The following is a 25044-nucleotide window of genomic DNA, read 5'->3' on the forward strand; positions in this document are numbered from 1 at the left end:
AGACAACAAGGATCATTCTAAATTAATCTCTATTTCTATTTCCAAATTGTCCTCCACAGAAAAAACAACGTTTAGATTTATTTTTCAAAATGGAATCAATAAACCGCGAACGTTTGCAACAGCATCATCAGAAGCAGCAACAAGAACGCTTGCTACAAAATGGTGGCGGTGGTGGTGGCCAACATAAACATGTAGGCTGTCAACAGGATCAATGTTTATACGATGAGGCAGCGGTGGCAGCAGCCGCCATACAACAGGAAATGCTGCAACAATCTCAGACAAATAATAACGATGGCTCTATACAAAATCAGAATTCAGCTCATGAGATGGATGCATCAGGGGGAGGTCATGTTATGACTGAATTGCCCTACAATGATCTCTTAACCGATGAGGAATTGAGGAAAACGGCTGGACAAATTTTGAATGGTATACACAGAGAGGTGGAGGTGCAGTCAGTGAATCAGACAATAATTGGTACCTATCAGGATGTTTTGCTGGATAATAGTAAGTATCACAAGATCATAATATTCAAATTTTTATAGAAATATTTATATATTTTCTCTGGCTTTCTATTTTATAGATTATCTCAATCCCATACACAAAGATGTTGTGGTAAATGAAAGCGGTTTGCGACATTCCTCCCATTCCATCACTTCCACCCCACACTGCCATAGCAATCATTCAGCCTCGGGACCCTATTATGTCACCGAAATTGATCCCATGGAATTGGGCATACAAATAACCAATCATCATCAGCAACACCATCATCATCATCATGCCCATCATCCTAATAGCGATCCTTCATCCTCAGTGTCCAAAGAATCGGATGTGGTTTTGTTCAATGATGAATTCAATTTAAATTATTTCTCTTATAATTCAACACATGATATTGTTGCTTGACCCAAAGATCAACAAGCTCAGTCTCAGCAACAACAACAACAACCACCACCACCATCACCTCTTATCATAATGGTTCCACCTAGTTCATAAAATCATTAAATTCATTAATCCTAACTAGTCATTTCTTTTGTAATCCTTCATAATAATAAGCTATTTTAAATGCTGTAAGTTTAATTCGCTTAAATATTCGTTCTCTAGATAATTTTGCCTGGTCCTTCCTGCGCAAAGTAGATTTTGTAAAAATTTATTTAAAATCTCATCTAGTCGTCTTGTAATTTAGTCTGAACTATAGTTTTAATATTCAGCCTTGTTAATAGTCGCCGTTACATCCCTTTTGAGACGTTTTACCAGTTAAATTAACGACCGGTTTTTGATCCAACTTTGAGATCTATAATAAGGCTGTTTACATGTTTGTATTTATAAAATTACATACTATGAGATCACCAAAGATTAATATTAGGTTTTGTTTTAGATTATTAAATTAATGTACTTTGTATTTAGTTAATTGCACAACGAGATAATTATAATATTCTCTGTCAAAACGTAAGTTGTAATTTATATAAATTATTACCTAAAATAAATCGAAAATTAAAACTTTATTTGATTGTTTTTTATTCAGATCTTCTTTCAAATTTATTGATTTTATTTTATTGATATTTTTTTTATTGAAATATTGGTCGTAGAACCAAAAAGTAAATATATTTTGGGTGCTCATAAGATGATCTAGCTGTGTCCGTCCATCAGTTTCTCTGATGAAAACACGATAGGGTCCAAACTAAAGGAGCTAGCGGGCCCAAACGAAATATCCTCTGTTAATAAGGTTTTCCTGGTATTGAAAATGGGCAACATCGATCCATTAATTTACCTAGCCCCCATACAAATGTCCCCCCAGAATAATTCTAGAGCAGTCATAAATATGTTGATTATACGCCAATCGTAATATCTTTTTTCACATATTAGTTCTAACTACTCTGAAATTATACTGTAAAGTATGGCGAAAATCGGGCAACATTTGTCCTTAGTCCCCATACGAGATCCCCCCCTCAGAAAATGACTTGAACATTCATAACTGTCTTATTCATATATCAATATATCCGCTATAGACCCGGTCTGGTTGCTATTTAAAATCGGCCAACAAATGGCTGAAATAAAAGGACAAAATCAGGACAACCTCGATTTTTGGGCTATTTTTGTTCTATATCTGGATTACGAAGAATGATAGATATTTCAAAGGCCTTTGTAACGATGTATGGCCATAGTAAGTTGGACATGCAATGGGTTAAAATCGGGAAAATTATCATTTAACCCGAATTTTTTTTTCAACCAAAAAAATTAGTTTGTTATAAATTTATTTCAGTATTAAATTAAAAAAAAACAAGTAAGATAGCTATATTCGGCTATACCGAATCTTATATACCCTTTACCAAATTATACTTCAAAATAAAAAATTTAAATATTTTAGGTAAAAATTTTTTTTTTTCAATTTTTTCATTTTTTGAAAAAAAAAAGTTAACATTTTTTAAATTAAAATTTTTTTTTTTAAATTTAAAATTTTTTTTTAAATTTTTTTGGTGAAAAAAAAATTCAGGTTAAAAAATATGTTTTTTCGATTTTGACCCATTGTAGGTCCAACTTACTATGGTCTTATATACGTCGTTGCAAAGGTCTTTGAAATATCTATCATTAGATATCCATATTGTCTATATTAATGATCCCGAAGATATCAGGGGTCTTCAGGAAATTGATTTCAACAGACAGACGGCTTAATCGATTCCGCTATCTATAAGGATCCAAAATATATATACTTTATAGGGTCGGAAATGAAAAATCTAGAAATTACAAGTAAGAGAACTATATTCGGCTGTACCGAATCTTATATACCCTTCACCAAATTATACTTAAAAATATATTTTTTTTTAAATATTTTTATTTAAACAAAATCAAAATTTTTTTTTTAATGTTTTAAAATTTTTTAAAAAATTTTTTTTTCCAAATTATTTTTTAATTTTGTTTAAAAAAGTTTTTTTAATTTTTTTTTTAAATTTCTTTAATTAATTTTTGTGGAAAAAGAATTTATGACAAAAAAAAAATTTTTATGAAAAAAAAATTCGGGTTAAAAAATATTTTTTTCCGATTTTGACCCATTGTATGTCCAACTTACTATGGTCTTATATACGTCGTTGCAAAGGACTTTGAAATATCTATCATTAGATATCTATATTCTCTATATTAATGACTTAGTAATCCAGATATAGGTCAAAAATCGAGGTTGTCCTAGTTTTTTCCTTATATCTCAGCGATTTGTTGACCTATTTTCTCGATTTTAAATACCGACCGAGCCGGAAGGATTTCGGAGATATTGATGTATGAATCGTGTATGTAAGTTATTTGGGGGCTTCGGAAAGTTGATTTCAACACACAGGCGGACATGGCTATATCGATTCCGCTATCTATAACGATCCAGAATATATATACTTTATGGGGTGGAAAATGTGGAAATTACAAACGGAATGACAAACTTATTAATACCCTTGCCACTCATGGTGAAGGGTATAAAAAAAACAGAAAAATCGCTCCAGCCGTTCTCACGTGATGGCATTACATACAAGGACCATTTCATTTTTATATATGTATATAGATATATAGAAGATGATGCTCTTCTTAGTAGCTATTTATAGTAATTTTTCTGCGAAATGTTGTTACAAAAGATCTTCCAATAGGGACTTTCGAACTTTGACATTTGATATCAGTCGTATTGTTGAAACTGCATCTGTCGAATTGGCTGTAATTTATTCAGTTTGTTTTACCAAATATAAAGTTCAACAATACGTGTAAATTATAAAATTGTTTTATCAAAATGGGTGTTCTATTTGGGGGCTTTTCCAATTATACTCGATGATGCCCATTTCTGGATAACTGTCAACAAACAAAACTTCAAATTTGATACCAATTCATATGAGATCCAAGAGCATTCAATGTATCCCGAAAAAATCACTGTTTGGTAACGACGTTGGCCAGGCCATCACCGTCAACGGCGAGCGCTATAGGTCGATGATTACCAACTTCTTTTGGCCTGGGGGGGGCGGTTACTGCGTAACTCAATCCGACAACGTAAATGTTCGAAATTGTGTAATAAATACATTGTAATTCGAAAAGATTTCGATATCTCACACACACTTTGTTTTATTCAAATTTAAAGATTTGAAGCGCTTAATGAAAGATCATTTTATTAAATTTCCTGTTGGAAAACGCTATAACTTTTGCAAATGTCGCCAATTCGGTTTTGACATTTGTGAAGTAAACTAAAGCAGAATACAAATCGACAAGCCATGAATCGGTTTACTCCGCAAGAACGCGGAATAATTGTTTCCATTTTTCGGTTGTGTTGGCACAGCGTGAATTTCATCGCAGATTTCCTGGTCGTCCGACTCTAATTGGACAAACACGTTGGGCCACTCGCCTTGAAGCAACTGGGACAACACGAGATCTTCCCAAGGCTGGCCGGCCCCGGAGCAGCCGTTCTGCTAAGAATATCGCTTCTGTTGCCCAAGATGTCGAAGAGGTGTCCGGAACATCGCCCAGACGACGTCCCTACGCAGAATTTTGTTGAAAGATTTGAAGATGTTCCCTTGCATAGTGCATACAGTGAATCAGCTGTTAGCTGTTGACCGCCAAACGCGTCTAACCTACGCTCAAGTCATCCTGAATTTCTACGAAGTGGTGGACGATTTTTTCATCAAAAATTGTCATGAGCGATGAGGCTTATTTCCATATTAGTGCTACAGAACCATGATTACCGATTTTTTTTTATTTTTTTTGAAGTCGTGGATTTACGTCAACAAGCCTCAGACTCTTGAAGCCGCCAGCAATGCGAGATTCCCCGAAGTTCTAACAAGAATGATGAAAATGCCATAAGACGAGCCCGTAAGGTCATCAACTCTGGCCGATATCATTTTCTCAACTTATGCCCGTAATTTCAACAAATAGATATCGTACGGTACTTAGATATCAATGGTGTAAATAAAATTTGGTAATTTTAACTCAAAGGTATGAATTACCGAGTAGATAACTGTAGTCTATCATACACTACCGTTTTTATACCCTTCACCATGAGTGGCAAGGGTATATATAAGTTTGTCATTCCGTTTGTAATTTCCACATTTTTCATTTGCGATCCCATAAAGTATATATATTCTGGATCGTTATAGATAGCGGAATCGATATAGCCATGTCCGTCTGTGTGTTGAAATCAACTTTCCGAAGCCCCCAAATAACTTACATACACGATTCATACATCAATATCTCCGAAATTCTTCCGGCTCGGTCGCTATTTAAAATCGAGAAAATCGGTCCACAAATGGCTGAGATATAAGGAAAAAACTAGGACAACCTCGATTTTTTACCTATTTTTGACCTATATCTGGATTACTAATTCATTAATATAGACAATATGGATATCTAATGATAGATATTTCAAAGACCTTTGCAACGACGTATATAAGACCATAGTAAGTTGGACATACAATGGGTCAAAATCAGAAAAAATATTTTTCAACCCGAATTTTTGTTTCATCAAAAATTTTTTTTTGTCATAAATTCTTTTTCCAAAAAAATTAATTAAAGAAATTGAAAAAAAAAATTTTTAAAAAACTTTTTTTAAAAAAAATTAAAAAACAATTTGGAAAAAAATTTTTTTTAAAAAAATTTTAAAACATTAACAAAAAAATTTTGATTTTGTTTAAATAAAAATATTAAAAAAAAAATATTTTTAAGTATAATTTGGTGAAGGGTATATAAGATTCGGCACAGCCGAATATAGCTCTCTTACTTGTTTGTCAGTTAAATTGTTAGGTAAACAAAAATAAATAATATTTTTAAAAAAGTCTGCAAAATAAAAAGCTAAGACGCTTAAGATTTTATTTCAGAAAAAGATCCGATCATTTTGAGACGTGGAATGATTTGGAATTCCTGAAAAGATTCCGACTTTCAAAAATAAGTGCAAGGATGGTTTTGGATCAAATTAAATCAAAGTTAACACATGCAGTAGAAAGGAAAAATGTATTGCTATCTTCATTTCCATTTCTTTTTTTTCAAAAATCTTTTTATTTTGTAAAATCTAACATTTCACCAAGCCTTCAAATGCTGATTACGCTACTATTTTATGCTACAAGAAGCTTTGAAACAACAGTAGCAGATTTAGCTCAAATTCACCAGCAGAATTATTAGGAAAGTTTCAGAAGCAATAAAATCTTTGTATGATGCAACATATAGCAACATCGATTTTACATAATATATGCCGTAGAAATGCAGATAAACTTCCAACTATAATATTATTGAACTAAAAAAGCATTTATTTTTTTTAAGTAACATGAGTTTTAATTGTTGCTCTACTTTTTGAAGTTGCTTTATTTCTATGTCAATATTAAATAGACTGTGTTCTCTTTCACTTTTATCCCTGTAGAATTTAGTTCTACCAGAAGTGCCTTTCGCTCATCCTTGAGATCTGAATATTAGTCTATTAACTCATCAAGCTTGTCGTTATTACGCTTCCTCTTCTTAACTTTTCCATAACACTCTAGTGTAGGGAAGGACATTGTAGTTCTATATTTTCTTCATCAGAATTAACTTCATTGTTAGACAATACTTTTTGGATTGGTCGCTTTAATATATTAACAGCTTCACTTGGACGAAAGCATAGGTCTAGTAATATTTCTAAATTGGTTTCCAAATTGTCGATACATTCAATAGATTCTTCTTTCTGTGAAAAAAATTTGCGTAAAAATACACCTACACAAACGAATTACTTTTTAACTTACATTTAAAGTCATCTCTTTATCACCACCTCCACGATCTATTAATCCACATGTTGACGCTCCTATTAAAGACGATAAAAGTTCTTCGTCAGAGGACACATATTGTTTATTAATGCTGATCCGCCGCCTGTTTTGTAGATCTCCCTTTGGTTGTTTCCAATTTTTTTTATAGTAATTTTCTCCAAACTATTTCAATTTGTAGTGAATTTCCTAAGAATTGTTGCTATTTATAGCAAATTTTCTCGAAAATTTTGCTATTTATAGTAAATTTCCTCAGAAATTTTGATATTTATAGTAAATTTCTCAGAAATGTTGCTATTCATAGTAAATTTTCTTCGATTATTGTTATCTATAGCAAATTTCTAATAAATTTTCTTAGAAAAGTTGCTATTTACATAAATTTCTTAGAAATGTTACTATTTATAGTAAATTTTCTAATAAATAATAAGAGTTTTCACCGAAGAGTTGCTACTTATAGTCTTCTTTTCGAAAAATAGCTATTTATAGTAAATTTTCTTGGAAATGTTGCTTTTTGTCACAAATTTCTTGCAGGATATCAATAAAAGATTTAAAATTTAAGTTTTTTGTAACTTTTTTTTTTGTATATTTTTTTGGAGTTTTATTTAATTTATTACAAATTATAATAAGTAATCATAATATGCAGACGTATTATGTAAGGCATTGGCGTTTTGTACTAGATTAAAGAAACCGTTTACATGTTATCTTTAATCTAGTACGAGACTGTCGATTGCATAAAACGCTAAAGGCTTACACAATAAGGCTGATTAAAAATCTTCTTTTTTTTGTTTTTTTTTTTGTTTGTTTTTTTGTTGATAAAATATATATATTTATACTTTAAGTTAAAGATTTAATAATGAAATTTAAATTTGTTGTTCTGTTGTTTGTAAAGTACATATTACACATAATAAAAGTTGTAATTATACTTTAATTACAGTTTAAAATAATATGATTTCAAGTCATTTTAGATAAATTTGAATTTTGTTTTAAACTTAGAAATAGAGAAAGAACGAACGTAAGTAACTTAAATATTAAATATTGACGAATTTAGAATAAAGAGAGAGAAAAAATTATCTAATTTGTAATAAAAACCATGACGAAACGAAAAGAAAGAAAAAATCTAAGAGAAAAAAACTTACTACAATCCATATAATAAGAATATAATAGAATATAAAAGTGTGTATTCCAAGTGGTAGGTGTGTGTATCTGTCTGTCTGTATGTCTTGTTTAGAACCTTAAGTCTTAAGTCTAAAATAAATTGTTTTAATTGTTAATATCCGTTGAATGATAAAACAGGAAATGCTTTCTTTTTCAATCACTTTGTTCACTAATTCTTCTACAGCAAACGACCAGTGATATAAAACAAATAGCAATATAACTAACTGGCCGCATTCTATTGTCCTGCTGCTGCTTTTTAATCGTCACTTTCTTCGTAGTTGGGACTACTGGGCGAATAGGCCGGACTAGTTGGTGAATAACCATGTGAGGGCGCCGTGGGCGAGTACATAGGCGATGCTGGAGAGTAGTTGCGTGTTGGTGTGTAGGTTGGTGGAGACGAGGGGGAATATTTTGTGCTACTGGGCGAGTAGATGGACATGTTGGGCGAGTAACGGGGCGAAGTGGCCGAGTAACTGGAGCCAGTAGGACTGTATTGATTGGCTGGCGAATGTTGTGGTGAAGCCGGCGAATACAATGGAGAAGTTGGCGAATATTTGGGTGAAGCTGGAGAGTATTGTGGTGAGCCGGGTGTGTATTGCGGCGAACCCGGTGAACCATCGTACGAGGGTGAGGGTGGTGAATATTTGGGTGATGTTGGAGAATATTTGACCCCGGTTTGGGAATAAGCCGGCGAGGCCGGAGAATAGTGCGGCGAAGCCGAACAATTGGGTGAAGACGGTGAATACGAAGGTGTTACCGGAGTATAAGTGGGTGATGACGGAGAATAAGAGGGTGATGTTGGTGAGTAACAAGGAGATGATGGTGAATACGAAGGACTTGAAGGTGAGTATGAAGGAGATGTTGGCGAATAAGAAGGAGAATTGGGTGAATAATTCGAAGAAGTCGGTGAATATGCACTGGCTGGTGAATACATATTTGAGCCGCTGCCCGTATACGAGGGACTTGAAGATTGGAAATTCGAGGTGGGCGAATATACGGGAGACGATGGTGAATAACCACTGGTTGAGGGTAGATACCCTGTGGATTGTGGATTGAAATTGGGCGTGGTTGAAGAGTACCGGGGTGATGAGCTGGATGCATAAACTGGACTGGTGGGTGAATAGTTCGGACTGAGTGGCGAGTAGCTGGGTGAAGCACCGCCCGGCGATGAAGCCGTATAGTTGGGACTTGTAGGCGAGTACGAGGGTGGCGATACATTGGGTGAGGGCGAAAGGAAGGGTGACATCGCCGGTCCGGGAGATGATGGTGATGAGCCAGGATGGGCGGGAGACCATATGGGTGACATACCCGAAGCTTCAGAAGCTGCCGAGGGCGAAAAGCTGGGTCCACCTGGTGTCATACCACTCACTGGAAAAGAAAAATTAATAGTAGGTTAAATTTTGAACCATATACATATTTTTATCAATTTGCTTTAACTTACTTTGTCCTGAAGGTGATAAATATTTAGGAGTACCACACTGTATCCAGGGTGTTCGTGGAGGTGACATACTAGGTGTTGCCACTGCGCCAAAGAACATGCCCGAACCGCCCAACATGCTGGAACCCATAGTGTTGGCAATTTCAATACCATAACGACACTTCTCAGCATCCAGCAACAAATCAAAACAACCTTAAACGTAAACAAACACATAAATTAATAAACTATTCCACACATCAAAAACATCCTCCTCCACTCCTAACTTACCTGTACCCATTTTGGGCAATTGACCCATAATAATATTCTCAGATACACCTCTCATAGGATCAGTTTCAGCATGAGCTGAGGCATCCAACAACACATCGACGGTTTCTTCAAAGGAACATCTCATAAGAGCACCAGTATCCTGTCTATTGATACCGTGACGTGTGATGGCCATCAAATGGCCCTTGGCTGTCATTACGTCACACAACAAGGCCAAATGACGATAGTTTACATACAGACCGTAGAACTGCAGCACAGCGTTCATTTCCTTTTCCACAGACTTACGCACAGCCTCTATGCCCAGTACTTGGAAAATTTCACAAATATCGTTGGACGACGTACGCACCGGATCGACGTCACGTTCGGAGAGGACCTTCATCATGGAGGTACCATCAGTTTCCAGCAACCATTCACCAATGGCCTTGAATTCACCCGTATCTGTGATGATTATACGTTTCTTACTGTCCGTTTGTGGCAAATGCATGTACACTTTGCCAATGGCTTCAATGCCCTGCAGTGTCATGTCCGACAACATGTTGGCCTCAATGCAACGCAAGAACATGTCATCTTCCATTTTGTCTACCGCCTCTTCTTCGTCTTGGAACTTGTTCTCCTCATTGTTCATGATACGTATACGCAAAACCAATTTGTCAGCATTGTCATCGTTGAAAATACAATTGAGATCGTCACCGAAACCGGCATTAATCTTTTCGGCAATCTGTTCCATGGTCAATTTCTTATCTGTCATTCTCTTGCGATCGAGTTCAATACGCAGCAGCCAGGGTGAAATGCGCGTGGGATCAAAATCGGGCATTTCATAGTAGACATTGACGAATTCTTGATCCTCGGCTATGACGGTGCGTTGAGGATCGGGATCATAGTAGATGGCGGTATTGGCTGTCACCTTACGCAAAGTGGTGTGTTCCAAACGACACAGCACATTCTTGGCTTTCTCAGCATCACGGGCAGCACCTCCCGTCAAGAAGACCGTTAGGGAAGGAGCTTTGGGTTTCTTGGAAATATTGATAATTTCCTTAAGACGAGGTACACCCAGGGTTACGTTCTTGGAGGATACACCAGCAAAATGGAAAGTGTTGAGTGTCATCTGTGTGGCAGGTTCACCCAAACTCTGGGCAGCCAAGGCACCCACCATTTCACCGGGATTGGCTTGAGCCTGTTGGAATCTCGTCTCGATTTCTCCTATCAACCACTCAAAGGCCTCGGCGGACAAACGGAATTCTTCGGCCACATATTTGGTGCACAAAGTGGAGCGTACCAAACACTGGAACAACAGAGTGGCGTTCTCGTTGGCCTGCTTGGAGAGATGATCGTTACCCACCACAATGACACAACGTTGCAATAGATCTCGTACACCGTTTATTACTCTCAAGGGCGACAAATCAGTGGGCATTCTTTTGTTTATGTGGAAAATCTTTTGCACATTCCAAATCATTCTTTGTAGATTACAAGGCAATACAACCTTTGAATCGCCATTGGGGAAAATTTCTCTTAAAGCTTCACGATCGCGACACAATTGTTCCCATTCTACTTCCAGTTGGGGTAAAGCATTGCCACTCTCACTCAAATCCTTGATCACCTCATCCGTAAAGACCTTGCGCATATAGCGCTCATTGGACCAATCAAATTTAAAGCGTTTTTCAAACGATTTGTTCGACAACTTGACGGTGGGCAAATTCTGAAACTCTACCGTTTCACCAGCCAAACCGTCCTCACCGTAACGCAACTGAATAAGCTGACCCACAGAGTTACGCACTGTACCATCATAATTTACCATTACCGACTCCATAGCCTTTATAAGACGACGCTGGATATAACCAGTTTCAGCAGTCTTTACAGCAGTATCAATAAGACCTTCACGACCACCCATAGCGTGGAAATAGAACTCGGAAGGAGTCAAACCGGCCAGATATGAATTTTCAACGAAACCTCTGGACTCAGGACCGTAATCGTCTTTGATGAAATGTGGCAGAGTACGCTTGCGGAAACCATATGGAATACGTTTACCTTCTACGTTCTGTTGACCCACACAAGCAATAACCTGGGAAATATTAATGTTGGAACCCTTCGAACCAGACACCACCATAGCCTTTAGATTGTTGTATTCAGTAAGAGACTTCTTAGCGGAACCACCAGTCTTGTCACGAGCATCGTTCAAAATACGATTTACCTGATTCTCGAAAGTCTGACGCAAAGTATTACCGGGCGTGGGTTCCAGCTCCATGTTGTGAGCCTTCTGAATAACGTTGATGACATCGTCTTTGGCTTTCTTAATGGCCATCTGAATTTCATTATAGGTCTGAGGATCGGCAATTGTGTCACCAATACCGATACTGTGACCCTCCAGCAGCAACCAGTTGTTAATGACAGTCTGAATGTTACCGTAGAAACGGCCGGCAATCTCGTGACCCAATTCCAAGAACACAATATGCAGCAGTGAACCGGCTGAAGTACCCAGGGTCTTCTTACACAAAATACCCATAATCAATTCACCGTGTTCTACCATTACCTTGGTGTCACCGGGTGATATCCATTTGTAGGGGCCTTCATCTTCGTCATCCGGATGTGTGGAGTGAGTACGTATCATGTTTACGTTGCCGGGAATGATGAGAGTGAATATCTGTTTGCCAGTCCACAGGGGCATGGGTTTCAAAATACACGGCTGTGGCATTTTGCCATCCCAAGTGGGCAAGAACATAAGCAAGTTCATGACTTGTTCGCGCGTGATGAAGACATCTCGTTTTGTCATTTTACGAACGGCTGTCAGTGTGTCCTGCACAATACCCATGACGGGTTTGTTGGCCTGCAGCAAAGTAAAGAAAGAAAAAGTGAGGGTTAAGAAACAGTATTTTTAAAATAATTTAAAATTTAAAGTCTTGATTGTTCAAAATCCATACTAATCATCTCAGAAGCTTGCTTACCTGAGGTGTAATAATCTGACGCGGAGTAACGTGAATATTCTCAACTTCAGCTCTCGTCTCCATAGACTGTGGCACGTGCAAATTCATTTCGTCACCATCAAAATCAGCATTGTAGGGTGAGGTACACGACAAGTTCATACGGAATGTAGACCAAGGCAAAACCTTAACACGATGACCCATCATACTCATCTTGTGCAAAGTGGGCTGACGATTGAAAATAACCAAATCATCGTCACGTAAATGTCTCTCCACTTTGTAGCCGCATTGTAAATGTAAATCTGAGGGTTTGGGATGGAAACGCAAATCGATACGTTCGCCATTGTCACGTACAATATATTTGGCGCCCGGATACTGTGAGTTACCACGTCTGACCAATTCCTGCATACGATCAATGTTGAAGGGCGTCACCAATTCGGGAAATGTTAAATTCTGTGCAATGGATCGGGGTACACCGACCTGGTCAATACGTAAATTGGGATCGGGTGTGATGACAGTACGTGCTGAGAAATCAACACGCTTTCCCATCAAATTACCACGAATACGACCTTCTTTACCCTTTAGACGTGATTTGATGGCTTTTAGAGGTTTGCCGGACTTTTGCATGGCTCTTGGCATACCGGGCATGTCATTGTCAACGAGTGTAGCCACATGGAACTGTAACATCTTAATGTTCTCCATAATGACATGAGCTGCAGCACCGGTGCCTTCATTTTTACGCAATTCATTGTTGGCCTTAATGATGTCGGAAAGTTTGTGCGTCAAATCGTCCTGATTCTTGGCGGCACCAAACATCACAACGGCAGGTCGCACAGCCAATGGAGGTACGGGCAATACTGTAATAATCATCCAATCGGGGCGAGCATATTTGGGATCCATACCCATAATGAAGCACTCCTCGTCAGTAATGTGTTTTAGAATTTCCCAAACTCTTTCGGCTGTTATGACCATTTTTTTTTCCTGGAAGGGTTAAAGATAAATTTAAAAAATATTTTTTTTTTTTTTTTAATTTTTTTAAACAAAAATTCATTTAGAAATTGATTTTTTTTCTAGTCCAAAAAAGTTAATTTTTTAATTTAGATGAAAAAGTTAATTTTAAAACAAAATATTGATTTTTCTAGATGAAAAAGTGAATTTTTTAAACAAAAAGTGATTTTTCAAGACCAAAATTAAAAATTGATTTCAAATTTAAATCGATATTTCTAGACGAAGAAGTGATTTTTCTAGGCGAAAAAACAAAGGTAATTTCTGCAATAAAAATCAATTTTTCTTAACGAAATAAACAATTTTTGCAAAGAAAATCAATATTTCTAAACAAAAAAAATTAATTTTAGCAAAAAAAAATATATTTTCTTGAAAAAGAAGTTATTATTGCAACAATAATTAATTTTAACAAATGAAAACAATAAATTAAATTCTTAAAATTAAACAGAATTTTTTAAGACTAAAAAGTATAAAAAAACTAAACTTCTTGAAGAAAATAATTATAATGAAACAAAGCTAATCTAAAAAACAAAACAGATTTAGCTAGTCTAACTTGTATTCCATTAAAGATAAGATAAACGCAACAGTTTGTACAGAAAACTTTTCATATAAATAAAAGAACTTTAACAAAGTTTTAACACTTTACCTGTGAATCTTCATTGACATGTTTCCATTCGGCCGACAAATCCAAACCAGTTCTTCTAATCGATGGCTGGTAATGACCGCAACCACCATGTCCGGGTTTTTTGTTTGGATCAGTCGGTTGGCCATCTTTTGTCATGTCCATATCTTCACCACCTTCGCAAATCTTTTTGCCCTTACACAAATCGTAAACATAAGCCAGACGTTTTCTCGGCTGGCCCTTTGTTTTCATAACAATTTCTTTGATTTTGGGATTGTTGGGCGACACCAACATTTTGGAACAATAAAAGCAAACACATCTTAAAATCTTAATTGTTTTTGTAATGAAGCCAATGTGAAAGACAGGCTTTGACAAGTCAATGTGGCCAAAATGGCCAGGACATTCTGTCATGTTGCCAGCACATGTTTGGCAACGTGATGTACGATCAATGACACCCTGGCGGGGATCCATAAGACCGCCTAATTTGGGACGGCCACCTTCCAAGGTTTCGGCAAACATTACTCCACCTTCTGTCACTGACATACGTCGCTAAATTTAGCAAAAACATATTTATTATATCGTTTACTACATTATTTTTAATGCTACCCTTTCTTTTAGCTACTTACAATTTCATCCGGAGACAGTATACCGAATTGCACACGTTTCACCTGCCTAATAGGCGCTTTGGAATCGTTTGTAGCCATTTTTTTGTTTAAATTTCAGTTATTATTGTTCTATTTAAAGTTTTTGGGGGTTTTAGTACTTCCCCGCTTGTCTTGTGTAAAATAAAAGAAAAAAACTTTCGCTAGCGCTCCGCTAACCTCGAGCTGAGACTCCGCTGGCGATTTCAACACTTTTCTAACAGTTCGTTTTCTGTCGTTTTTTGACTCGTTGCTTCGTGATTTTATATGAATTTCATCAACTCAACAAAGAAATTTTCAAATGAATTTTTTCACGGAAAAATTCATTTATTTTGGCAAAATTTTATTGAATAAACATTTTGCTACACTTAATGTTCACTTTTATATTGTTTTTCGTGATTTTTAAGCAATTTTTCCGGCCTTTTTTTTCAGAAATTGTTGGACGTACGCAGCAGGTTGTGGCAGCCGTCTAAAGAAATTGAAGCATTTTTTTTCTTTTCACGTTTGCTTCTCAGCGCCATTTGTATTTTGCACAGTTGCAAAAAAGAGTAACTTGTGTAAGGGTGAGTTTTCCAAAAAAGTACTATAAAGGTTTATTTGTGGAAAACTGTGAGGAATTTCTAATGTGAAAGTAATTCTTTTATTTAAATGCATTTAATTTCATTTGTATTGCTATGTAGAAAATATATTCTTTTTAATGTGTCTAATATTTGATAACTATTTTTGGTAGAATATTGTTTTAGTTGAAAAAATTTAAGAATTCATACAGCTTTTTACATACTCGACTGAAATGTAATGATTCTAATTAAAAATCTGGATGACTAACAACACATGACTTTTTACAATAAAAAATTTTCTTAAGTTAACCTACAAAATAGGGGTGGTAGTGGTTGAATTGTGGTTTGCAAGAGAGACAACAGTTTGAAAATTTAAGACCAAATTAAAATATTTTTTAAATCGCTTCCGGTTGACAAATTTTCGTCACTTAATATAATAATAAAGCTTTTGGTTTATAGAACTAATTTTGTATGGAAAATTTGTTTCATAGATAGATCTTTTCTAAAATTAAAAATTTAGTTGAAATAAGACCTTTATTTTTAGGAAGTAATTTGTTATTTTAATTATGATTAAAAGCACTTACTTTTTTGTTTGTTGTAGACATATTTTCTTAACTAAATAATAATTTATAACAACACGTCAACTTAGTTAATATTTTAATTGATGTTTTGCTTATTTCACAAGTTAATTAAATTTCCAGTTAAATTTTATTTTTTGAGATTTCTCCATACTTGTACAAATGTAACAAAAATTCCCTTTAATTTAATACTATTAAATACAACCCTGTGGAAATAATATGAAAACATCCCTGTAACAGCTGAGAACATGTAAACAAGTAAAACGAATACAAAAAATGTCAAAACAGTAAGAAAATTTATAAATTTTTGCATTTAATACTAAACTAATTCTTTTTATCGCATCCAGATATGGTCTCATCCTTCCAGGACAACAACAGAAACCACCTGCCAGGGAAGTAGCACGTGAATTTACTAAACCTTCCATTTTCGATGAGAGCAGTTCAGAGTCGGACGAAAATGGGCCGCCGCAAATGCAAATGAAGAAGGCTCCCATGGGCCCGAGTCTCATGGAAAAGCGTAAGGCTAAGAATTTGCAGGAAAAAGCCTTGGCAGAAGATCCCACCATCTTTCAATATGATGAATTATACGATGAAATGGAAAATAAGCGTGAGGAAGAGAAACAAGTCAAAAGTAAAGAACCCAAAAAAGCGCGCTACATTACCAAACTTATGGAAACAGCAGAAAGGCGTAAATTAGAAAATGAATTAAGAGTAGAAAGACAAGTACAAAAAGAGCGCGAAGCTGAGGGTGAAGAATTCAAAGATAAAGAACAATTTGTTACTTCTGCGTATCGCAAGAAGTTGGAAGAAATGCGACTGTTGGAAGAGCAAAATAAAAGAGATGACTATTTGGAGGCTATAGGAGATGTAACGAAACAAAATGATTTGGACGGCTTCTATCGTCATCTCTATGAACAGAAAATGGGCACTACGAAAGAAATAAAGAAACCCGAGTTGCAGCCAGAAATTACAAATGCTGGCGGCAGTGATGAAGAGGGAGTGGCCTATAAACCCATAAAGTCGGGTAAAGCACCACAACAACGCGCATACCGCAAACGACAAGCCTCAGATGATGAGGAGGTAAAAGAAAAGGAGACGGTTTTGAAAGAGGAGCCAGATAAAAAAGTACATTTAACCAATAACATAGATGCCGATTCAGACTTTAGCATAGATGATTCTTCTTCGGAATCTGAAAGTGAAAATGAAGAAAACAAGGCTAAAAAGGCCAAAATACCTAAAGACAGTAAGGAGCAATCTACAGCAGCAGCAGAAGATTCCAAACTCTCCAAAACACCCTCTAATTCAATAGCTCTTAATTTAAAATCTCTTAAGCCGGAAGAGCAAACAGATAGTAAAACCGAGAAGCCCATAAAAGAGGAGATAAAATTACCCATTCCTTCGGTAGAGTTATTAGCAGAAGAGGAATTACCGCCACCAAAACCCAAACGTGATAAAGCCGAAGTATGGCGTAAACGTACAGTTGGTGAGGTGTATGTGGCGGCTGTACAAAGATATTATGAACGTAAAGCAACCAGAAATCAAGCCTAAATATTTGAAAATAAGCAAGATTTCAGGTAATATTTTTTTATTTATTTCATTTTACAAATTTGATTTAGAAATACATACATATACTACATATTTGAAAGAAGAAAATAAAATGCATTTCTTTGATTTTGTTTTTGTATTTTACCTGCAGTATGCAATATTGTGATTCATTCACAATAGTGATTAGTCGATTTTCAAACCTTTTTGTTGGGACTTATAACAGGGTGTCTTTAATGGGGAAAATTGCATCGAAATTGATTTAGTACAATTTGTTTATGGTTTAGGTTAGAGGTTCTGAGTTACAATTATTGACAAAACTTGTTGCTTAAAATTAAGTTTTTAAATAACAATAAATGAACATTTTAGATATTTCCTTCCCATCCCTTCATTTAAATAGGATTAAGATAAATTCTTCGAAGTCCTTTTTTATCACCGTTTCAACGATACAGTTTTTTTAAAATTATGAATAATTCCTTTTAAGGTAAATTTTATTTAAACCGGATTTTTTCATGGCCTCTAACAATAAATTACTATTTGCAATACATTGTAGAAATTTCCCTTGGATTTGAAAGCTTACCTAAGTAATTTTTTTATCAGTTTATTAATTTTCCTCTAAGGGAAATTTTATTCAAAAAGAATTTTTTATTTTTTCTTTTATGGGAAAAAACTTTTTTTGGCAAAACATTTAAAAATTTTACATTTGGAAACATTTTCCTTACATTTGAAATGTTTCCTTTAAAGAAATTTTATTTAAACATAAATTTTCTTGTTTTTTTCTTATTTTTGAAAATTTCCCCTTAAGCAAATTTTATTAAATCAGAAATTTACATATTTTAATTTATTTGTAACATTTTTTTTACAGTAAATAATAATATGTTATAATTTTCGAAATTTCGTTATATATTTCGAAATTTCTGTTACATTTGAAAATTTCCCTTTGAGTGAAATTTTATTTAAATAGAAAATTTATTATTTAATTTAAAAAACATATCTTAACGTTAAATAATAATTGACTGCAAAATTGGAAATTTTTCTTATATTTCAAAATTTTCCTTTAAGGGACATTTTGTTTTCTTTAGGTTTTGTTAATTTTTAATAATAATTTTTTGCTATAATTTTGTAAATTCCCTTTTTTTTTGAAAATTTCCCTTTGAGGGAAATTTTATTTAGGTAGAAAATGTATCCATTAACATTAAATAACAATTGACTGTAAAAATTGGAAATTTTTCTTATATTTGAAAATTTCCCTTTAAGTGAAATTTTTTTTAATCAGTATTTTTCTAGATTTTATTAATTTTTAATTATAATTTTTTACTATAATTAAAAAATTGCTGTAATTTTATAAATTTCCCTTTTTTTAAAAATTTCCCTTTGAAGGAAATTTTATTTAAATAGAAAATTTATTATTTTTATTTAATTTAAAAAACATATTTTAACGTTAAATAACAATTGACTGTAAAATTGGAAATTTTTCTTATATTTCAAAATTTCCCTTTAAGGGACATTTTGTTTGAACAATATTTTTTAGGTTTTATTAATTTTTAATAATAATTTTTTACTCTAAGCAAAAAATTGCTATAATATTATAAATTTCCCTTTTTTTGGAAATTTCCCTTTGAGGGAAATATTATTTTGATAGACAATTTTTAATTTTTATTCAATTTATAGAACATCTATTAATATTAAATAACAATTGACTGTAAAATTGGAAATTTTTCTTATATTTGAAAATTTCCCTTTAAGGGAAATTTTGTTTAAACAGTATTTATCTAGGTTTTATTAATTTTTAATTATAATGTTTTACTATAATTAAAAATTGCTACAATTTTATAAATTTCCCTTGCATTTAAAAATTTCCCTTTAAGGAAAATTTTATTTAAAAAGAAAATTTATTAGTTTTATTTAATTTAAAGAACATATATTAACATTAAATAGGAATTGACTGTAAATTGGAAATTTTTCTTATATTTGAAAATTTCCCTTTAAGGTAAATTTTGTTTGAACAATATTTTTTTAGGTTTTATTAATTTTTAATAATAATTTTTTACTATAATTAAAAATTGCTACAATTTTATAAATTTCAATTGCATTTAAAAATTTCCCTTTAAGAGAAATTTTATTTAAATAGAGAATTTATTATTTTTATTTAATTTAAAGAACATCTATTAACATTAAATAACAATTGACTCTAATATTGAACAATTTTCCTTATATTTGAAAATTTCCCTTTAAGAGAAATTTTGTTTAAACAGTATTTTTCTAGGTTTTATGAATTTTTAATCTTAATTTTTTACTATAAGTAAGAATTTATATTACTTTCTTAAAATCTTATGCAGAACCTAATTTAACTCCTCAAAATTCAATGAAACAATTTTAATTTTAGTTTATAAATATGTAATTTATTTTTTAATTTTTTTTTTGTATTTTTTTATATCTTGTTATATTTTTTGTCTACCCATATTAGTCACATTTACAAATTTTTTTATGTGGCTAGTAGGGGTACACAAATCTTGTTAGTAGATTTTTATTGCATTAGTCACATTTACAAATTTTTTAAAGTACTTACAAAAATGCAGAGTTGCATTGTAAACTAGGCTAGTAGGGGTACACAATTGGGTTATGTTTGTTTTATTGCGTTCCCATATTAGTCAGATTTACAATTTTTTTTGATAGGACTTAAAAAACATTTGTAATCGTTGCTAGCACATAAACCTTGTTAGTATTATTTTTTGAATTCACATATTAGTCGCATTTACAAATTTTTGACAGGACTTTCAAAAGCAAAAGCACAGTCGCATTGTAAATGTGGCTAGTAGGGGTACACAAATTTTGTTATGTTTGATTTTTGAGTTCCCATATTAGTCACATTTACAGATTTTTTGAAAGGTCTTACAAAAAAAAACAGAGTCACATTGTAAACTGGTCTAGTAGGGGTACACAATTGAGTTAGGTTTGTTGTATGCGTTCCCATATTAGTCAGTTTTACAAATTTTTTGACAGGACTTAAAAATTAAACAGAGTCAGTCGCATTGTAAACTGGGCTAGTAGGGGAACACAAATATTTTTATGTTGGTTTTTTGCGTTCCCATATTAGTCAGTTTTACAAATTTTTTGACAGGTCTTACAAAAAATCATTTGTAAACGCGGCTACTACACAAATCTTGTTAGTATTTGTTTTTTGCATTCCTCTATTAGTCACATTTACACATTTTTGACACGACTTTCAAAACAGCAGAGTCGCTTTATAAACTGGGCTAATAGTAGGGCTACACAAATCTTGTTATGTTTATGTTTTGCGTTCCCATATTAGTCAGATTTATAAATTGTTTGACAGGACTTGCAACAAAGCAGTACCGCATTGTAAATGTGGCTAGTAGGGGTACACAAATCTTGTTATGTTTATGTTTTGCATTCCCCTATTAGTCATATTTACAATTTTTTTTGACAGGACTTTCAAAAAAAAGCAGTGTCGCTTTGTAAATGTGGCTAATAGGGGCACACAAATCCTGTTAGTATATTTTTTTTTGGGTTTCCATATTAATCAGATTTAAAATTTTCAAAAACAGCAGAGCCGCATTGCAAACCTGGCTAGTAGGGGTACACAAATATTGTTAGGTTAGTTTTTTTTTGCTTCCCCATAGTAGTCAGATTTACAGATTTTGGACAGAAGTCATATTTTAAACCTTATTATTATGGGAACCCATTTTTTGGCAGCTCTTTTAGCTACATATAATCAGCTTAATAACGACGACTTCTTGGTCTGAAACCGCCAGCAACTCCTCCAGAACTTGAACTACTGGCACTGCTACTGCTGCTAGCAGATGATGAAGATGCCGTACCCAATGATGATGATGCTGACGCGGATGATGCCGATGAACTTGATGAGGAGGAGGAGGTGGATGGATATAAGGGCACATCATTATTGTTGGCACTCAAACCCTGAGCATTGCCAAACATATTGTTGTCATGATGATAACCGAACTTGGGACCATCAGGACGCTTATAACTTTCCTGCTTCATCATTTGATGAGATGAAATGCCACTGGCCATTTCACCTCGAAAACCGCCACCCATATGATGATGTGTGCCATAATATGATGAATCTCCATGATGACCATAAGGAGTTAGGCCATACTTTGAGCCACCAGCTTTGAAATTTGAATCCATACTAGAGCCATAGGCATTATGATCAAGTGGCAGAGAACCATAATCGCCACGTGGACCTGAGGGTGCATGATGACTTGCTGGCATGACCGCTGACTGCTGCTGTACCACTTGTTGTTGATTGTTTATATTGATAATGGGAGAATTTGGATTGCCCTGGCCATTGAGACCATGACCATAGAGTTTGGAATGTAGACCATCACGTATGTTGTGTAAAATCAGGCCACACCACGAAGTACCCAGCAGTGAGGCCACTACTATTAAGTTTAACAACTGCAAATTTAAAAAGATTTATTAATATTTTTTTTTTTTAATTTTCACTTAAAAATCTTATTTTAACTTACCACTCTCATGTTCTTTCTATCTTCTATATTTAAATAATTGTTATGAACTCTTAGAGTTTCAAATTGATACTGTTTAATATTTCCCTAAATTCCTGAATTTTATACTAAGACCAGGTAAAATGTTTAGCCAAAAGGTTTAGCTTCAGGTATGCACATTTTATCTTAATCCTGAATCTTAATCCCTGTTAATATTCCCTAGCATCTGTTTTGGCTTATTTCTGCTCATTTGTATATTTGTTGTTTTGTCTATAACCTAAATTATCATATTCTGTAAAATTCTTTGGAATTCCTGTATTAGTAATTTAAAACTATGTGCAAAAAGGTAAAACCTAGTGACAAAATTGCGCTGCTTTAATTAGTCAATGTGGTGTGGGGGTTCCTTTTACAGTTTTGTCATAGTTTTAGTTGCAGGAATTTTAATATTTATTACATGAAGTCTTGATACACATATGCACTTTGAAGTTCTTTACTTCTTGGTTTAAATATACACTCAAAGAAAGACTGATAGATTAGATTCTGAAGAAAATTCGTCCTGCTTAATACAATTTAATTCCGGGGCGTTTTTTTCTTATATTGTTAACATTATTGGCAAATACAACGAATTTTTAATTTAAAAAAAACGTCAAGCGTTACAGAACTTGGATAATCGTTGGTTTCATGGCAGGATGGTCACACAGCTCATCAAACAATCGATCGTTTGCTTAATAAGTTCGGTGATCGTGTTATCAGCCGACTTGTCAATGTAAATTGGCCACCTCAAAGCTGCTACAGTAAAAGACCGATGCTATGTGAATAATCCAGAAACGATCCACATTCTCAAGGCTTAAATCGTCCGAGCTATTCGTGAGATCGATCTTTTGCTCAATAAGTTCTGTAATCGTGTTATCAGCCGCCTGGGGAAGCTGTTTTTGATATTTTGCTCAATAAGTTCTCAAGGCTAAAATCGTTCGAGCCATTAGTGAGATCAATCTTTTGAGCACTAAGTTGTCAATGTCAATTGGCCACCTCGAAGCTGCGTTGACCCCTTCAGCATTTTTTTGTGCGGTGCAGTTAAAGACCGATCTTATGCGAATAATCCAGAAACGATCCACACTCTCAAAGCTAATATCGTTCGAGCCATTCGTGAGTTCGATCTTTTGTTTACTAAGTTCGGTAATCGTGTTATCAGCTGCGATTTGACCCCTTTATACCTTCGTTTGTGGGGTGCAGTTAAAGACCAATGCTATGTGAATCTGAGATTTGACTTTTGTTTGTGCGGTGCAGTTAAAGATCGATGCAATGCGAATAATCCAGAAACGATCCACACTCTCAAAGCTAATATAGTCGGAGCAATTCGTGAGATCGATATTTTGCGAACTATGTTTGATAATCGTGTTATCAGCCGCCTGGGCGAAGCTGCGTTTTGATCCCTTTAGACTTTTGTTTGTGCGGTTCAGTTAAAGATCGATGCAATGCGAATAATTCAGAAAGGATCCACATGGTTAGTCATTCGTTAGATAGAACTACAAAAAAAACTTGAACTGACAGGATAAGCTACTGAGAAACAAAAATTCGAAGTGGTTAGGGCGGCCTCTTCTTCGGCTACCTTGAAGGTTCCTATCGGTCGGCCTTGTTGATATCATCCTGAATTGATAATGCATTTTTCACATATTGATTTCGAAGGCTATTGGAGTATGGTGCTTTAAAGTCCACAGACATTGGTTACTCAAGATATTTGGAAAAGAAACTCAGCACACACTTCACACAGCTATTAAATATAGAACATTTTGTACGCATAGAGAAATAGTTAGATCTCCATACTGAGTCATTACGAGAGAGGAGTGCTTGCAATCAGTCAAGTAGACTTTTTTGGAATTATCATTATATTGGTTGATATATCTCTCCGTTTATAGTGACTAAAACATGTACAGATGTTGTCTGTGACAATACGTTTTAAAGTTTGTAGTAGTGTTTCACTCAAATATCGATATGTTCAGATTTGTAGGCTTTCAACTTTCCTTGTAAATTTCTCAATAGTTTCCAGGAAGTTCTTTTTTCGTAGTTCTATAAAGGTCCCAACTTCTACGCGATTCAGGAGCAGACTGTGCTTCTTTGGTGAGTTCTACGTTAAGCGGTCATAACCTCACTTTAATACGCTTCCCCTGATCTGTTGTCTGTGACAATACGTTTAAAAGTTTGGAGTAGTATTTCAATCAGATTTGAGGGTTTTCTACTCTTCTTGTGCATTTCTCAATAGTTTCCCGGAAGTTCTTTCCAAGTTTTTTGAAGGTTCTATAAAGGTCCCAACTTTTATGCGATTCGGTATCAGACTGTGCTTCTTTGGTAAGTTCTACATTAGACGAACATGTCCTCAATTTTATACGTTTCCGCTGATCTTGTTTTTTCTTGCGTTATCTTTATATTATGATTAGATTCTTCCTCGCTGTGACTCCGTATCCTATGAAGCAAATTTTATATAAATATTGCCAGTGTCGATTTGAGAATATTGATGTAGTTCATACAGTGAGTTAGGCTGTGCTGTTTTCAGCTATTAAATCTTCTCTGCGACCCTCAGTATAATAAGTGAATTCTCTCGAGTTTGTCTGAATTTGTCCCTACTTCCATATTGTAAAAATTAACCTTGAAACATTTCATTGACCAACGAAGGTTGTTAGATGACCCCCGATCTCCTCGGCTTACTACAGAATAAGAATAAGAGAAACACGAAAAACCTTTTAGGGTAGAAAACGGTCAACAACTGTATTTTGGTACTTTTTTGCTATACTATGTTTAAACACCAATAAACATAGAAATAGAAATAACATTGAAACTATTTGACGACTGATCATTAATTTAAGTTGAATCAAATTTATTTTCAACTAAAAATTTTACAATCAAAATCAACTATGATTTCTCTTTACACATTCAACCATCGCAAAATTATATCTGTCATGTAAATCCGGTTGAAATTCAAGATCAAAAAACATTTAATTTAAAAAAGTTACTTTTATGGTTGGGGTTTAGATTCAATTGTCATGTTTGTAATAAAACAAGACATTAGATTTCTAGCTGTTTCATTTTAAATATAATTACTAAAGCTGGG

The 25044-nt window shown here is 34.2% G+C and overlaps 4 protein-coding genes across 4 annotated transcripts in view; 2 read left to right on the top strand and 2 right to left on the bottom strand.

Annotated features, from left to right (window-relative positions):
• Positions 1-1124, top strand: part of fd3F (forkhead domain 3F) — a 46268-nt gene extending 45144 nt beyond the window's left edge. The window contains exons 4-5 of the mRNA XM_065509339.1: positions 60-504; positions 581-1124. Coding sequence (XP_065365411.1) covers positions 60-504; positions 581-900 — 765 coding nt within the window. The 3' untranslated portion in view covers positions 901-1124. The remainder of the gene's footprint in view (positions 1-59; positions 505-580) is intronic.
• A 6163-nt stretch (positions 1125-7287) lies between these two features.
• RpII215 (RNA polymerase II subunit RpII215) lies at positions 7288-15254 on the bottom strand. Its single transcript, XM_065507251.1, has 6 exons — positions 14760-15254; positions 14158-14682; positions 12531-13487; positions 9595-12412; positions 9331-9519; positions 7288-9257 (listed from the first exon to the last, which is right to left on the bottom strand). Exons 1-6 carry the CDS (start codon positions 14835-14837, stop codon positions 8146-8148), a joined length of 5679 nt encoding a protein of 1892 aa, XP_065363323.1. The 5' UTR covers positions 14838-15254; the 3' UTR covers positions 7288-8145.
• An 878-nt stretch (positions 15255-16132) lies between these two features.
• On the top strand, positions 16133-17583 carry LOC135956743 (nuclear speckle splicing regulatory protein 1). Its single transcript, XM_065507309.1, has 2 exons — positions 16133-16196; positions 16257-17583. Exons 1-2 carry the CDS (start codon positions 16186-16188, stop codon positions 17455-17457), a joined length of 1212 nt encoding a protein of 403 aa, XP_065363381.1. The 5' UTR covers positions 16133-16185; the 3' UTR covers positions 17458-17583.
• A 3609-nt stretch (positions 17584-21192) lies between these two features.
• On the bottom strand, positions 21193-21971 carry LOC135958437 (uncharacterized protein DDB_G0271670-like). Its single transcript, XM_065509340.1, has 2 exons — positions 21963-21971; positions 21193-21891 (listed from the first exon to the last, which is right to left on the bottom strand). The coding sequence occupies exons 1-2, from the start codon at positions 21969-21971 to the stop codon at positions 21193-21195; spliced, it is 708 nt and encodes a 235-aa protein (XP_065365412.1).
• Between the last annotated feature and the right edge of the window lie 3073 nt (positions 21972-25044).

Source organism: Calliphora vicina, chromosome 4, assembly GCF_958450345.1.
Source record: "Calliphora vicina chromosome 4, idCalVici1.1, whole genome shotgun sequence".
NCBI classification, from domain to species: Eukaryota; Metazoa; Arthropoda; class Insecta; order Diptera; family Calliphoridae; genus Calliphora; species Calliphora vicina.

Excerpts from the sequence above, each read along its gene's own strand:
- RpII215 (XM_065507251.1), bottom strand. The coding sequence starts at position 14,837 with ATGGCTACAAACGATTCCAAAGCGCCTATTAGGCAGGTGAAACGTGTG. Across the intron at positions 9,520-9,594 it reads ATTGCCCAAAATGGGTACAG|GTTGTTTTGATTTGTTGCTG; the intron begins GTAAGTTAGGAG and ends TTTACGTTTAAG. Across the intron at positions 9,258-9,330 it reads TTTATCACCTTCAGGACAAA|TGAGTGGTATGACACCAGGT; the intron begins GTAAGTTAAAGC and ends TTTCTTTTCCAG.